This window comes from Balaenoptera borealis (assembly GCF_965194805.1).
Source record: "Balaenoptera borealis genome assembly, chromosome: 17".
NCBI classification, from domain to species: domain Eukaryota; kingdom Metazoa; phylum Chordata; class Mammalia; order Artiodactyla; family Balaenopteridae; genus Balaenoptera; species Balaenoptera borealis.
Genome location: NC_138876.1, coordinates 54,986,172 through 54,999,165, shown reverse-complemented (window position 1 = coordinate 54,999,165; position 12,994 = coordinate 54,986,172). Strand labels below are relative to the sequence as shown.

At 36.8% G+C, this 12,994-nt stretch overlaps 1 protein-coding gene across 1 annotated transcript in view; it reads left to right on the top strand.

Annotated features, from left to right (window-relative positions):
* CA13 (carbonic anhydrase 13) overlaps nucleotides 1–8,469 on the top strand; it is a 30,076-nt gene extending 21,607 nt beyond the window's left edge. The window contains exon 7 of the mRNA XM_082363617.1: nucleotides 8,007–8,469. Coding sequence (XP_082219743.1) covers nucleotides 8,007–8,126 — 120 coding nt within the window. The 3' untranslated portion in view covers nucleotides 8,127–8,469. The remainder of the gene's footprint in view (nucleotides 1–8,006) is intronic.
* The last annotated feature ends 4,525 nt before the right edge of the window (nucleotides 8,470–12,994 follow it).

The following is a 12,994-nucleotide window of genomic DNA, read 5'->3' as shown; positions in this document are numbered from 1 at the left end:
GCTAAACTGTTTACTTTTACATTCTTTTATTAAATTTGAATAGGTTAATAGTAAGAGTTAATACATTACAACATCAAGTTAGTAATATTAAGGGAATCATGTTTTCCCTCGTATTTCAAGAATTTCTTTATTCCTTAAAGCCAGTTGGAAAATAATTTTTTTTCAATCCACCTGTGATTTGGAAAACAATATATATCAAAATATATATTTAGTTACTTAAAATACATAAAGTTAACCGAATCAAAAATAACTCCCTGCAAGTTTAGGAGTGACTGACTGCCTAGCTGTGAATTCACTACTGTATCTTATTTGAAGCTTAATTCATTAATGTTAATTATTAATGTGGTTTTTATGCAGTTAAGAGTTTATAAAATAATAGCTGTATTTTAGAGGTTTAGTGTGAGTGGTAATTCACTTTGAGGAATTCACTTAAATCTACTGTAGCAGGAACACTTTGAGACATTTTATTTTTAACCAGATTGAAGTGATTATGAGTAATAATCCCAATTATTATGATGATTATAATATCTTAATAATCCAAATTATCATGATGATTATAATATCGTAATAATCCAAATTATTATGGTGATTTTAAGATTTAAAGAATGAAGCAAAAGGTATTTTAAGAGTCAAATCCCATTTGAACCATGAGAAAAACATCAGAAAATGCCCAGTTGAGAGACATTCTCAATATACATGATCAGTAGTCCTCAAAACTGTCAAGGTCATCAAAAACAAGGTAAGTCTGAGAAACTGTCATAATCACGAAATGCTCAAGGAGACAAGACAGCTAAATATGATGCCATTCCTTGATAGGATCCTGGAACAGAAAAAGATGTTAGGTAAATACAAAGGAAACCTGAATAAAGGATGGACTTCAGTTAATGATAACATATTAATATTGGTTCACGAATTGTGAAAAATGTACCATACTAAGGCAAGATGTTAATAACGGGAAACTTTTGTGTGCGTCCTTAAAAGTGAATGAAAAAAAATAAAAGGGGAAACTGAGTGTGGGGTATCCGAGAACTAATTATTCTATCTTTGTAAGAATTCTGTAAATCCAAAACTGTTCTAAAATAAAAAGCATATTTTAGGGCTTCCCTGGTGGCGCAGTGGTTGAGAATCTGCCTGCTAATGCAGGGGACACGGGTTCGCGCCCTGGTCTGGGAAGATCCCACATGCCGCAGAGCAACTGGGCCCGTGAGCCACAACTACTGAGCCTGCGCGTCTGGAGCCTGTGCTCCGCAACAAGAGAGGCCACGATAGTGAGAGGCCCGCGCACCGCGATGAAGAGTGGCCCCCGCTTGCCGCAACTAGAGAAAGCCCTAGCACAGAAACGAAGACCCAACATAGCAATCAATCAATCAATAAATAAATCTTAAAAAAAAAAAAAAAAAAAGTTTAAAAAAAAAAAAAAAAGCATATTTTAAAAATCCAAAGCATGAAAGGGTTGATAAGATTATTTAGTTGCTTAACTCTTTTATATAAAGTAAAATGAAAATGTCTTTTGTGTATACCATTGATTTAAGGATTACTTTTCAAAAGATAATTTTTAATCTCAATTTTAGCAGCTCTTTATTTTAGAAACCACTGGAAAATAGTATTTTTATTTATTTTTCAATTCCACCATATAATGTCACTGTCTGTGAAGATTAAATCCTCTTTTTAGTAAGTTGGTGCCAGTTTTTTTCTAGGTTTTTTTCCTGCTGCTATTTCTTGCCAAGTCATTGTTTGACCTAAAGGGCAAATCAGATGGTTTTCATTTTCTTTTTCTTGATACAAGCCTATTTTTCTCCCCAAAGAAAAAGAGTCATTTACAGGAATGCTTGATTTAACTGCCAGGCCAGTAAACAGATACACTGTTTTTTGCTACTTCTGATAACAGATCTGTCATTCTTTGGAAGGCTGACTTCTCATGCCAATCTCTTTGGTTTATGCCAGATTATCAAAAGTGGCTTACTGACCTGCTGAAATTTGATGTGTAGAATACTTGGCTTTAATTCTGTACTCCTTTTTAAAGAAATTTTTTTCTTTTTTGTTTATTACGATATTTGCATACAATAAAATTCATGAATTTTAGTGTGCAGCTGATGATTTTGGTTATTGTAACAACCACTACAATCAAGATATACAATGGATCCCTTGGCTGAAAAAGTTTCCTTGTGCCCCTCTGTACCCCATCTTCTTCCTCACCCATGGCCCCAGGCAACCACTGAGATGCTGTCACTAGAATGTTATCTTTTTAAAATTTTATTTAAATGGAATCATATAGTACATAAACACTCCTGCTCCTCCAGGTTTGGAGTTAAAGGCCTTTTCCAAGAGGAAGCATTCAAAACACTCTGACAGTATTTTCTCTCAGTCTGTGGTTTGCCTTTCTTTTTTTTTCACTATATCTTTTGAAGAGCAAAAGTTAAAAAGTTCTTAATCTAGATGAAGGTCATTTTATCAATTTATCTTTTATCATTTGTGCTTTTGGTTTCCTGATAAGAAATCTTTGCCTAACTATATACCACAAAATATTTTTTCCTACTTTAAGTAATAGTTTTAGCTTTTACATTTAAGTGTTCTATTATTTATGAGTTAATTTTTATGTGTGTTGTGTCCCATTTTCTTTCCTTCTGATATTCTTTTTTTTATTTGAAGTACAGTTGACTTACAATATTATATCAGTTTCAGGTATACAACATAGTGATTTATTATTTTTATTGATTATACTCTACATAAAGTTATTACAAAATATTGGTTATATTCCCCTGTGCTGTACATTACATCCTTGTAACTTCTTTATTTTATACCTGGTAGTTTGTACCTCTAATCCCCTACCCCTATATTGCCCTTCCCCAACCCCTCTCCCTTCCGGTAACCACTACTTTGTTCTCTTATCTTGAGTCTGTTTCTGCTTTGCTATACTTGTTCATTTGTTTTATTTTGTAGATTACACATATTAGTGAAAACATATAGTATTTGTCTTTCTCTGACTTATTTTACTAAGCTAATACCCTCCAGGTCTATTCATGTTGTTGCAAATGGCAAAATTTCATTCTTTTTTTCTGGCTAAGTAATATTCCATCACACACACACACACACACACACACACACACACACACACATACATACACACACACACACACCACATCTTCTTTATCCATTCATCTGTTGATGACACTTAGGTTGCTTTCATATATGATATTCTAATTATGCAAACATTTGACCTTTTAATAACATCTAACAGGTTCCTTCCGAGGCTCTATTAGTTTGAAATCTTTTAAAAAATCTCTGTTCTTCACTGTGGATAATTTCTATTGACCTATATTCAAGTTCATTTGCTCTTTCTCTGTCGTGTCAGTTTGTCTGTTAATTTTATCCAGTGAATTTTTGTTTTAGAAATTATATTTTTTAGATCTAAAATTTATACTTGATTCTTTTTTATTATTTCTATTTCTCTGCTGAGACTTCCCATTACTCTGCTGAGATTTCTCATGCACTAAAAAGTATGCTTTGTTTAACTTCATATAACCCACAGGTAGTTGAAGTAGCCACTTTACAATCCTTGTAAGTTCCAAATTTGGGTAATCTTGAGTCTCACTTTGTTGATTTTTCTTTCTTTAAGCATGTATTCCATTTTCTTGAGTCTTTGTATATTGAGTAATTTTCTATTGCATTCTAGATGTTACGAACATTAAGTTGTGGAGATTCTGGATCTGTTATTTTTCTCTGATCAGTACTGTTTCCTTTGTGTTGGCAGGTAATTTTCTTGGCTGGGCTTGAGTTGCAGATTTTCCTTCTTGTGCAGTAGCTTCAGTCTCAGTACATGTGTGGTTCTTGGGTATGAGTTTGGGGATCCTCTCTCTGGCTCTTTCCTTGCAAGACAGGTATGCCCCATAGCAGCTCTATGCACCTTGCAGACTCCACCTTGTCCAAGTGAAAAACTGGAGAGACAGGAACTCACGTGAGGGCTCCCATCTCTCCAAGTGAACATGAACTCCCCATCTGAATCCCTTTACTTATGTTCACTCTTTAGTACCTGCAGCTGGTTGTTTTTTTGTATTGTGTCTGGGTTTTACACTTGTCTTTTTCTACAGGAAGGTTGTCTGCAGAGTCTTAGTCCAGTATATCTGGAATCAAAAATCTAATGTCCTTCTTTAATAGTAAAATTTTTTATTTTGTAATTAATGATAATTAACAATCTAGGAAAATTTCCCTAACTTCTGTATCTTCAGACTATGTGTGAATTGAGGAAAGAATTCATTCACTTGAATATTAATTTTGACTTACTATGTAAAACTGTCTAATTATCTTTGAAATTAAAGTTTTAAATTTTAGAAGACAGTATAAGTCAATTCTAGAATTGTTTAATAATTGCCAATTTTTGCAAGGCGTGATGCAAGAGGTATAAACAAGTGTTAAAAAGGCCCTTGTCCTCCCATAGTTTATAATCTAACAGAGGGGATAAAATAAATGCATAAAAAACTGTAACACAGTGGCTTTGCTTGGTACTGTAAGAGAATATAAGGTGTAAGGGAAGTTCAGAAGGGGAGAGACTAGTTTTCAGTGGAGCAATCAGGAAGAGACTTCATGAAAGAGCTTACATTTAGGTTGGTTCAAAAAGTGGGGACAGGTTGGGGGTATAAAGGAAAGGGGAATTTCAAGAAGGAATAGCATACGTAAAGGCAAAAAAGAGAAGTGCAAAAAAATATGTGGGCAACTTTGTACCTGTGGTTGTCAAAATAGAGAGTATGCAAGAATCACCTGATGAAGCTTACCAAAATGTGGATCCTTGGGCCTTGTTAGAAACTCTGATTCAAAAGCCTGAGGGGGGGTCCAGGAATCTCAAGTTTTAAGAATCACCTCAAAATCTTTTCATTCAGATGCTCTTGGACCCCCCTTCACAAAACTGACCTAGAGTGGGACCTGTGTGTGGAATAATAGGAAATAATCTAGAAGGATTAGTTGGAATTGGGTGGTCAAGAGGCTTGGAAGCCATGCTAACAACTTTGTTTTAGAGCCTTATAGGGTTTGAAATGTTATATATTTTAGAGATATATTTTGAAATGTTTACACCTGAAATGATGTGATATTTGGAATGTGCTTCAAAATAATACAGTTTGGGCAGGATTCGGAGGTGGTGAGAGAGAATGGGTGAGGGTGTGGATGAAAGAGAATTGGCCACGTGTTGATGACTGTTGAAGCTGGGTGATGGTTTATTATGTTACTCTATCTACCCTTCTGTATATCTGCCAGTTTCCATAATAAGAAGCAAATAAGAAGAGATTAGGGGAAAATGGAAAAAAAAAAGAAAGAAAAAAGAAAAACACTTACAGATACAGTGTAGTGCTGTGGTTAGTGCATGGCTTATTTGCCAGATGGCTTATTTATTGAAATTTCCTAACTCTCCCTCGAGTTCCTCATTTTTAAAATGGGTATAATGGTATATTACTGATAGGCTTGTTTGGAGGATTAAATGTGATATGTAATGTAAAACACTTAGCATAGTATGTGGCCCGCCATGTTCTGTAAGAGAGAGCTTATTTTTATTATTACTCAACTTTGGCAGGCAGTGGAGAGCTAGTAAAGACATTTGAGCACGAGAGTGGCTAATCAAAGCTGTTTACAAAACATTAGAAAAGGATATTTCTGCTTACTGGGGTCACTACAGAAGAAATTTAAACTTTCAGTAGTAGAGCCAAAGAAAACAGCAAAAGAGCCTTCACGCTGAGCTGGGGAGATTCTTGCCAGGAACTGTGTAGGTACTGAGTCAGCCTTAGTGACAAGGGGACAGATTTTCTGCCTAAAGGAAGCCAGAGGCCTGGTGAGGGCATGACACTGATAGGGGCCAATCTAAGCAGAGCCTAGCAGATCAGGGTCCACCTAGCTGGGCTAAGGGAACAGGAGGACGATCCAGCACCAAAAAGGGAAGGGGTTTGATGAGACATCAGGACAGGTTCAGAGACTCTTACCAAAATGAGCAGGCTGGTCAGAGAAAGATCTAGAGTAAGTTCTAGTTCCAGACGGATGAGGCTAAGGTGTTGCAGAGGTAGGGAGCCATGATCAATTTGCAGAGGAGTCAAAGGGGGATAGGGGGATAAATAAAGCCAAGATCTTCAGAGGAATAGGCAGTTTCCCTGGGAGGCTAGTTGTGTTCGGTGAGGCCGGTAAATCAGTGCCCTGATTCAGGACTTGGGATTCCAGCACAGTCACCTGGAGTGGCCACTCCAGATAGACCTGGATCGTCATGATCTGCAGAAGGCTGGACATCTTCTCTGTGGCTGTGGAGATTAGATTTCACTAGCCTCTGCTACTTGACTTTACCAGAGAATTATATATGTCTCATCTGGCTTTAGCCATAATGATCTGGTCTAATGAAACATGAGTAATAGCAAGTTGTAAATATTTGTCTTATTCTTCCCATATCTATACTCTTTGAAAAGACACCTCAAAATATGACTTGTGGAAATACACAGCTGCTTGTATATGATACCTGAACATATCTCCATAGAGTGCAGTTATAAACTATTGCCTATTTATTATGAAGGACTTGCATCACCTCTGTCTCCCATCCTGGCTAGTACTGTTAAGAGAAATATTTTAGGCTTCAGGTAAATGATGATGATGGAAACCTAATATATGTGTCCTAGTCTGAATTTCTTTGACTCTTTGATTAGGTGACTAACAAAACTTAGAGAATGAAGGCTCTCATTCTCAACAATTTAATACTTTGTACTCACTCAAAACAGCAAAACAGACACCAAAAACTTACTTGTGTGGCAATATGTTTTTAGTGAACGTTTTTGAGACAGTAGAATTATTCAGGTAATTTACCCAGTCTTCATTTTACTACTATAGACCTGTGCTTAGTCTTAAAAAATAATATTAAATCACAAAGGAATTGCTAAATAATTTATAAAACAAGCTTATAATAGAAAACTTTTCAGCAATTAAAAATAGTGACATAGATATATCTATTGACATGTGAAGGATATATATTAAGTGATAAAATAAGGTTTCAGAAGAGTAAATATAGTTGAGCTTATTTTGCAATAAAACATGTCAAGCGTGTGTACTGGTGCATGTGCATATAGTGCTTGTACATAAGGAAACATCTAGAAGGATATACTCCATAATGTTAACAGTGGTTATATTTTGTGATGTGATTTCTCATAATTTCTATTTTCTTCTTGACACTTTGTGTACTATATGAAGTTTATAAGATAATTAAGCATTGTGTGTGTGTGTGTGTGTGTGTGTGTGTGTGTGTGAGATAAGAAAAAGTAAGCCCTTGTGTTGAGAAATATGCCTATATCGCTTAAATTGTATTGAAGTATTATAAGTGGTTGAAGACTCCTAGTCTTTTCCCAGAGTTAGTTGCTGACAAGGCACACATATGGTGAGAGAAAAATCACTGTTTAAGGAAAACAGTGCATAAAAGATGAAAATTCTGTAGGATGAGTACCACATGGTCCCCTTGAAAATTTGGGCCATGTTATATTGGTGTGCTGGTGAGTATTCAGTGTAATTCCAAGAGCTGGATGACACCTACTGAGGTAATCTAATCCAATGTTTCACTTTATAGATGAGGAAACTAGAGACAATAAATGATTTTCCCAAGGTCACACAGCTCACTAGTGGCAGAACCAGGACTGGGACCCAGCTTGGAAAACCCTTTCCACTGTCCCATTATGCCTTTGCAGGGGACATTCTCTGATTTCTAGCTATGTACTCTTTAAACCACATTCTAAATGTTGTTTCCTCTTATTACTTTGATCTTCAAATGAAGAAAGCTTATATACTTAATTTTTGAACCCATAGGTATTTGTATAGTGATAAGAATCTAGCAGAAGAGTTGCTTTATGATGTATGACCCATAACTTAGAAAATTTTCATTGAAATACATTTAGTTCCTGGTAGAAGAAAGCTTATAAGTTTCTTAACTTTCTGTGCAGGGCAATTCATTAACATTGGTGTGACTTTCTACGCTAAAACTCTTCTCTTTTCTTCAACAGCTGGCCACATTCCGCACCCTCTTGTGTACAGGGGAGGGCAAAGCAGCGGCTTTTTTGTTGAGCAATCACCGTCCACCACAGCCTCTGAAGGGCCGAAAAGTGAGAGCCTCTTTCCATTAAAAGTTGTCACCAGTAGACCACCCCAAACGTGTCTGTGGAGAGAAAACAAAACAAAACAAAACAAACACAAACATCCCTACTAACAGTTCTTTCCTAGAATTCTAATTTATGGGGTGCCATTTTGCTATCAGCTTCAACACAAAGAAGATCAGATCTTTTTAATCAAACTAACTTAAGTCATCTGTCTCAGATTTGCAGTATATAAGCAGTATATACTTGGGTATATAAGCAGTAAACACTGGTGTGTTTTAAAATGCATGGAATACATCTACTTCAACCTGCGTGGCAACGTGGTGGGCATTGCAAACCTCAGAATGTATTAAAAATCTTCCCTTGCCATAAAGACTTGATCAGTCACGTCTCTCAGTGATGTTTGGTGAAAAACTTAAATTCATTCCCAGAATGATAGGATTGTGGTACCTTTTCCTAAACAAGTGATTCCGCTTAATATCTTGATATCATTCCAATTCATAAAAGTAGATACTATTTCCTTTTAAAGTGAATTTTCGTTTGGATCATGTTGCTGATTCTCACTGCAGGATACCTCTAATAAAATGAACAAGAGGAGAGTTATGGGGGTGGGGGTGGGATATAGCGAATTAAAGCATCTATTCCACAGCTCAAAAAGAGTCAATACAATTTTGGTGAGGAATTCCCCAGGATATAAATGACTATTTAAACTTTAATGACTTATGCCATACATCTCATTCACTTGGTGATGTTAATGATAAAGTGGCTAATAATTGATCAGACACAGTGGTTGTCAATTTATGGCATTAGCATGGTTTGAAACAGATTGCAAATTACCAGTGCAGGCAGAGCTGCCCATGGGCATGAGGCACAGGTTGGCTAATTTTGTCCTGTGTTTTGGCAACAGAGCAGGGAGCAGTCCTGTGAAGGTCATTGTTTTGTCAATTGATGGGGAAAAATTACTTGAGTTTCATAGATATAATCAGTCACAAGCCCTTCAAACCATTTCCATGGCAACACCCCTCTCCCCTTACACACGTGTCCCTCCATCTCTTAATTTTGTAAGTTGGCTCTAGATATTCACTCTAACCTATTATCTCTTGTATATTTTTGTTTTTTTTTTGGTGAAGGAGGATGGGGGAGGTCCTTCTGCTCTTTCTGGTACAAATACAGTGACACTAAGATTTAACTTAATAATCACGTTTAAGACTTGAACACATGCTACACTTCTGTCATCTTCTGAGAAAAGTTTAACTGAGTTTCCTTAATTTTGATGATTTATTAAGACACTTCTCTTCCCCTGAATGTAGATTTTAATAATTGGAAGTATTCTGTGATAGTCTTCTTTTTTTTTTTTTTTTTTGACTGCACCACACGGCTTGTGCGATCTTAGTTCCCTGACCAGGGATCGAACCTGGGCCCATAGCAGTGAAAGCACCGAGTCTTAACCACTGGACCACCATGGAATTCCCTGTGATAGTTCTTGATAGGATCACTGATTATCAGTCAATTGTGTAATAATGATAGATATGATTGCATTAAGATGAGTTCCTGAAGATGAAAGCTCCTTTGGTTTTTGTTTCCCCTTCACAGTATCTAGCTTGAGGCCTTGCAGGAGATTGACAAGTAGCAAATATTTAATTAATTGAATATTTAAAAAACTTTATTTTGTGTCTTTGGTAATTATCTTGCTGCTTGCAATCAAATGCACTGTAAGTTCGTGTAACAAGTAAAGCGCAAGTTATCCCTTTAAAATTGTTTCTTCTTAAAGGAATACTTGTTAAATCTACCTGTGTAACGAGAAGTTCTCACTGGTTTTAAAAATACCAGTGTTGAATGAATTTCTTTAGTTTGGAAAGACATGTTGTGAAGTATCCTAGTCAGAGAAAGAAGTCTGTTTTCTCAGAGAAAGTAAATAGCATGTAGGATGGGGATTCTAATTACTGTGTATGAGCATTACCACTTTGTAATTTACGGTTTCTGCTACAGTATTCCATCAGTTCTATGCTACAGATTGGACTTTAGTAGACTAGAAACGTCTACACAGCACTGATTTCCTTGAAGATTGTCTGATAATTAGAGGCAAAATTGTCTAAGTGTTATCTAAAGTCTAAGTTGTTATCTTTTGAAAAGATTAAAGAGTTGTAAATACTAGCATGGATAATCTTTTGTTTCCCACCTGTATTGGATTTATATTTGTTAAGCATTTTGTATTTTAACTTAAATTGGATTCAACCACAATAAAGATTACAAGACAAACTTTGAACTTGTATATGCAAGATACAGAATGAGATTACATTTTTACACTTTTTATTTAGAAAACAATTTCAAACTCACAGAGAAATTGCAAACACAATTTTTTCCGCTAAATTATTTGAGAGTAAGTTGCCAACCTGTTAATGCATCATCCCACAAACTTCAGTGTATATTTTCACAAGTTAGGACATTATCCTACAGAGCCATAGTACAGCTAAAACAACCATGAGGTTAACCTTGTTTTATTATCACTGACTATGCCATTCGAGGGTAACTCGTTCATTTAGTTGTGTTTCCTTTGGTCGGGCACTGGTCCTCAGTCTTTCTTTGCTGTTTATGATTTTGATGCTTTTGAAGATGATAGCCTAGTTATTTTACAGAATGCCCCTCAATTTGGGTTTGTTCGAGATTTCCTTGTGATTAGATCCAAATTTTGCATTGTCGGCAGGAAGATCACAAAAGCAATGCTGGATCCTATCAGGCACATTGATTTGTCCTCTAATGGAGTATATTCACTTCAGCACTTGATTAAGATGGTGTCTGCTAGGCTTCTCCACTGCAAAGTTACTCTTTTTTCCTTTGTAATTAACAAATATTTGTGTGGGGATGTGCTTTGAGACTATGTAAATATCCTGTTTCTGATTAAACCTCCAATTTATTCATTTGTTTCTACTATGGATTTAAGGGATCCCTGTTTTATTCAGTGGGCTGTAAGACTGTTATGACTATTACCATCTATTCTCCCATGCATATTTTTCTTAATTGGCCAGGAGGAGCACCTCCAAGCTGGCTTCTGTGCCCTTTTGACACTTCATCCCCACGTTCTTACTTTCTGACAGCAGTGTGATGTTCCTGGCTCAGCTCATTCTGCACCTTCCCTTGCCCTGGAATCTAACATTTCTCCAAGGAACCCTGGTTTCTTTTAGTGGAAAATAGTATTGAAAAAACTAACATCTGGGTGCTAGATGAGTGCATGGCTATTGGAGCACTGCTACTCCTGGATCCTCTCAGTGAACAGAGGTCAGGAATGCACACACAAACACACACACACAATGTGTACTCACATGTACAACATCTATATTTAAAAAAATCACAATTTCACACTCATATCTCTAATTTCAATCCAATACTACAGGGTTCATTCTAGTTCTCCATTTCCATATTTCTAATCCCCTTCTCCAACAGTGAGAAACCTGGCTCCCATTATCCTCAATACATTTACTTCTTTGGCCACTTCTTCTGTGTGTAACCAGTATCCCATCACCACTTCCGATCTCTCACCCCCACAGGCATGGATGCCCTCTTCTCTCAGCTTGGATTGTGATGTCCTGCACTGGGCTGCCTTGTCCCCTGAGAGGAGGTGGGGCAAGGAGGGGAAAGCGAAAAGCAAGGTTACATTTTGAAATACTCACTGGACTGTTCACGGGGAGGTTCTTTATTTCTAACACAAGGTTATTGAAAATGTGGCTTTGCCTATACACATTTTATCATAGGTGGCAGTGAAATGCAATATTTTGTAAAAGATTTTTAATACCTCTGAGTGGAGCTGCAGAAAATGTAGACCAAGGAATAGTGGGCTCATTTCAGAGGCTAGAAAGCCATCCAGACACTTGGATAAGTATCACAAGTTGTTCTTATTTTAGATTTACTGAAGAAGATTAAATCCCGTATGTTGAGGTTTTTGATACCCACTGAAATGTAAACTCCCCTCAGAGGATACTTTTTAAAATCATTTACACTTTAGTATAACTGATTTTTACATGACAGGTTTTGGTGGGAATAAAGACTGACAGCGGAATGTCAACATGATATAAAAGAGTCAATGGTCTGAGTGTTTGGATAACCGAGATGAACTTGAACTACTTCACAATTTTGCTTACATGCCTCATTATTACCTGCACCCTTACACTTTGCACCATGACTGATGTATAACAAATACTCATTGTCGGTAAATGGAATGCATTCTTTATTGAAGTAATTGGAGATTTCTCTGATGTGGCTAGGAACTCACTTCTACCTTCCTAGAGAGGAATGATAACAAGCAGAGTTCCCCCCAACTCCTATCATGGGCTGAGAGGTGTCTTCTTTCCCGACCTGTCCTTGCTTCACCACTCCACCTCCATAGGTCACCCGGTGCAAGAAAGTGGGTACATTAAAGTTTCTTGTTTCAAATGAGTGTGTTTTCATTACAAGCACCTTTGGATGGAGAGAGGGCCAGTTTGTCTTAGCTGTGCTCATGGAGTGAGAGTTGCAGAAATTCTGGGATTGTGACTCAATGAGATCAGATGAATCATAAGTCAACCCCGAGTTCCTTATGGAACGTATGACCTAGAAAAAAGGACTTGTTACACAAAGGACTTGTATGTTAACAGGGACTTCTGAGAATAGCTGTCCATATGGAGGTAGTTCTTGATCTGTTATCAGCTTATACTGGAGGGTGTGGGAGGGCCCCATACACAAACACATAATTCAGTGGTGCTGGCATTTAAAAAATATGACAGTATCAGTCAGGTTCCATTAGGAAAACAGAACCACCCAGTATTTCAAGCAGAGGGTATTAAATGTTTGGAATTGATTATACAAGTAATGGAAGATGTTGAAAAACCAAAGTGGACAGGCAACCAAGAGATTAGCAAGAGCAG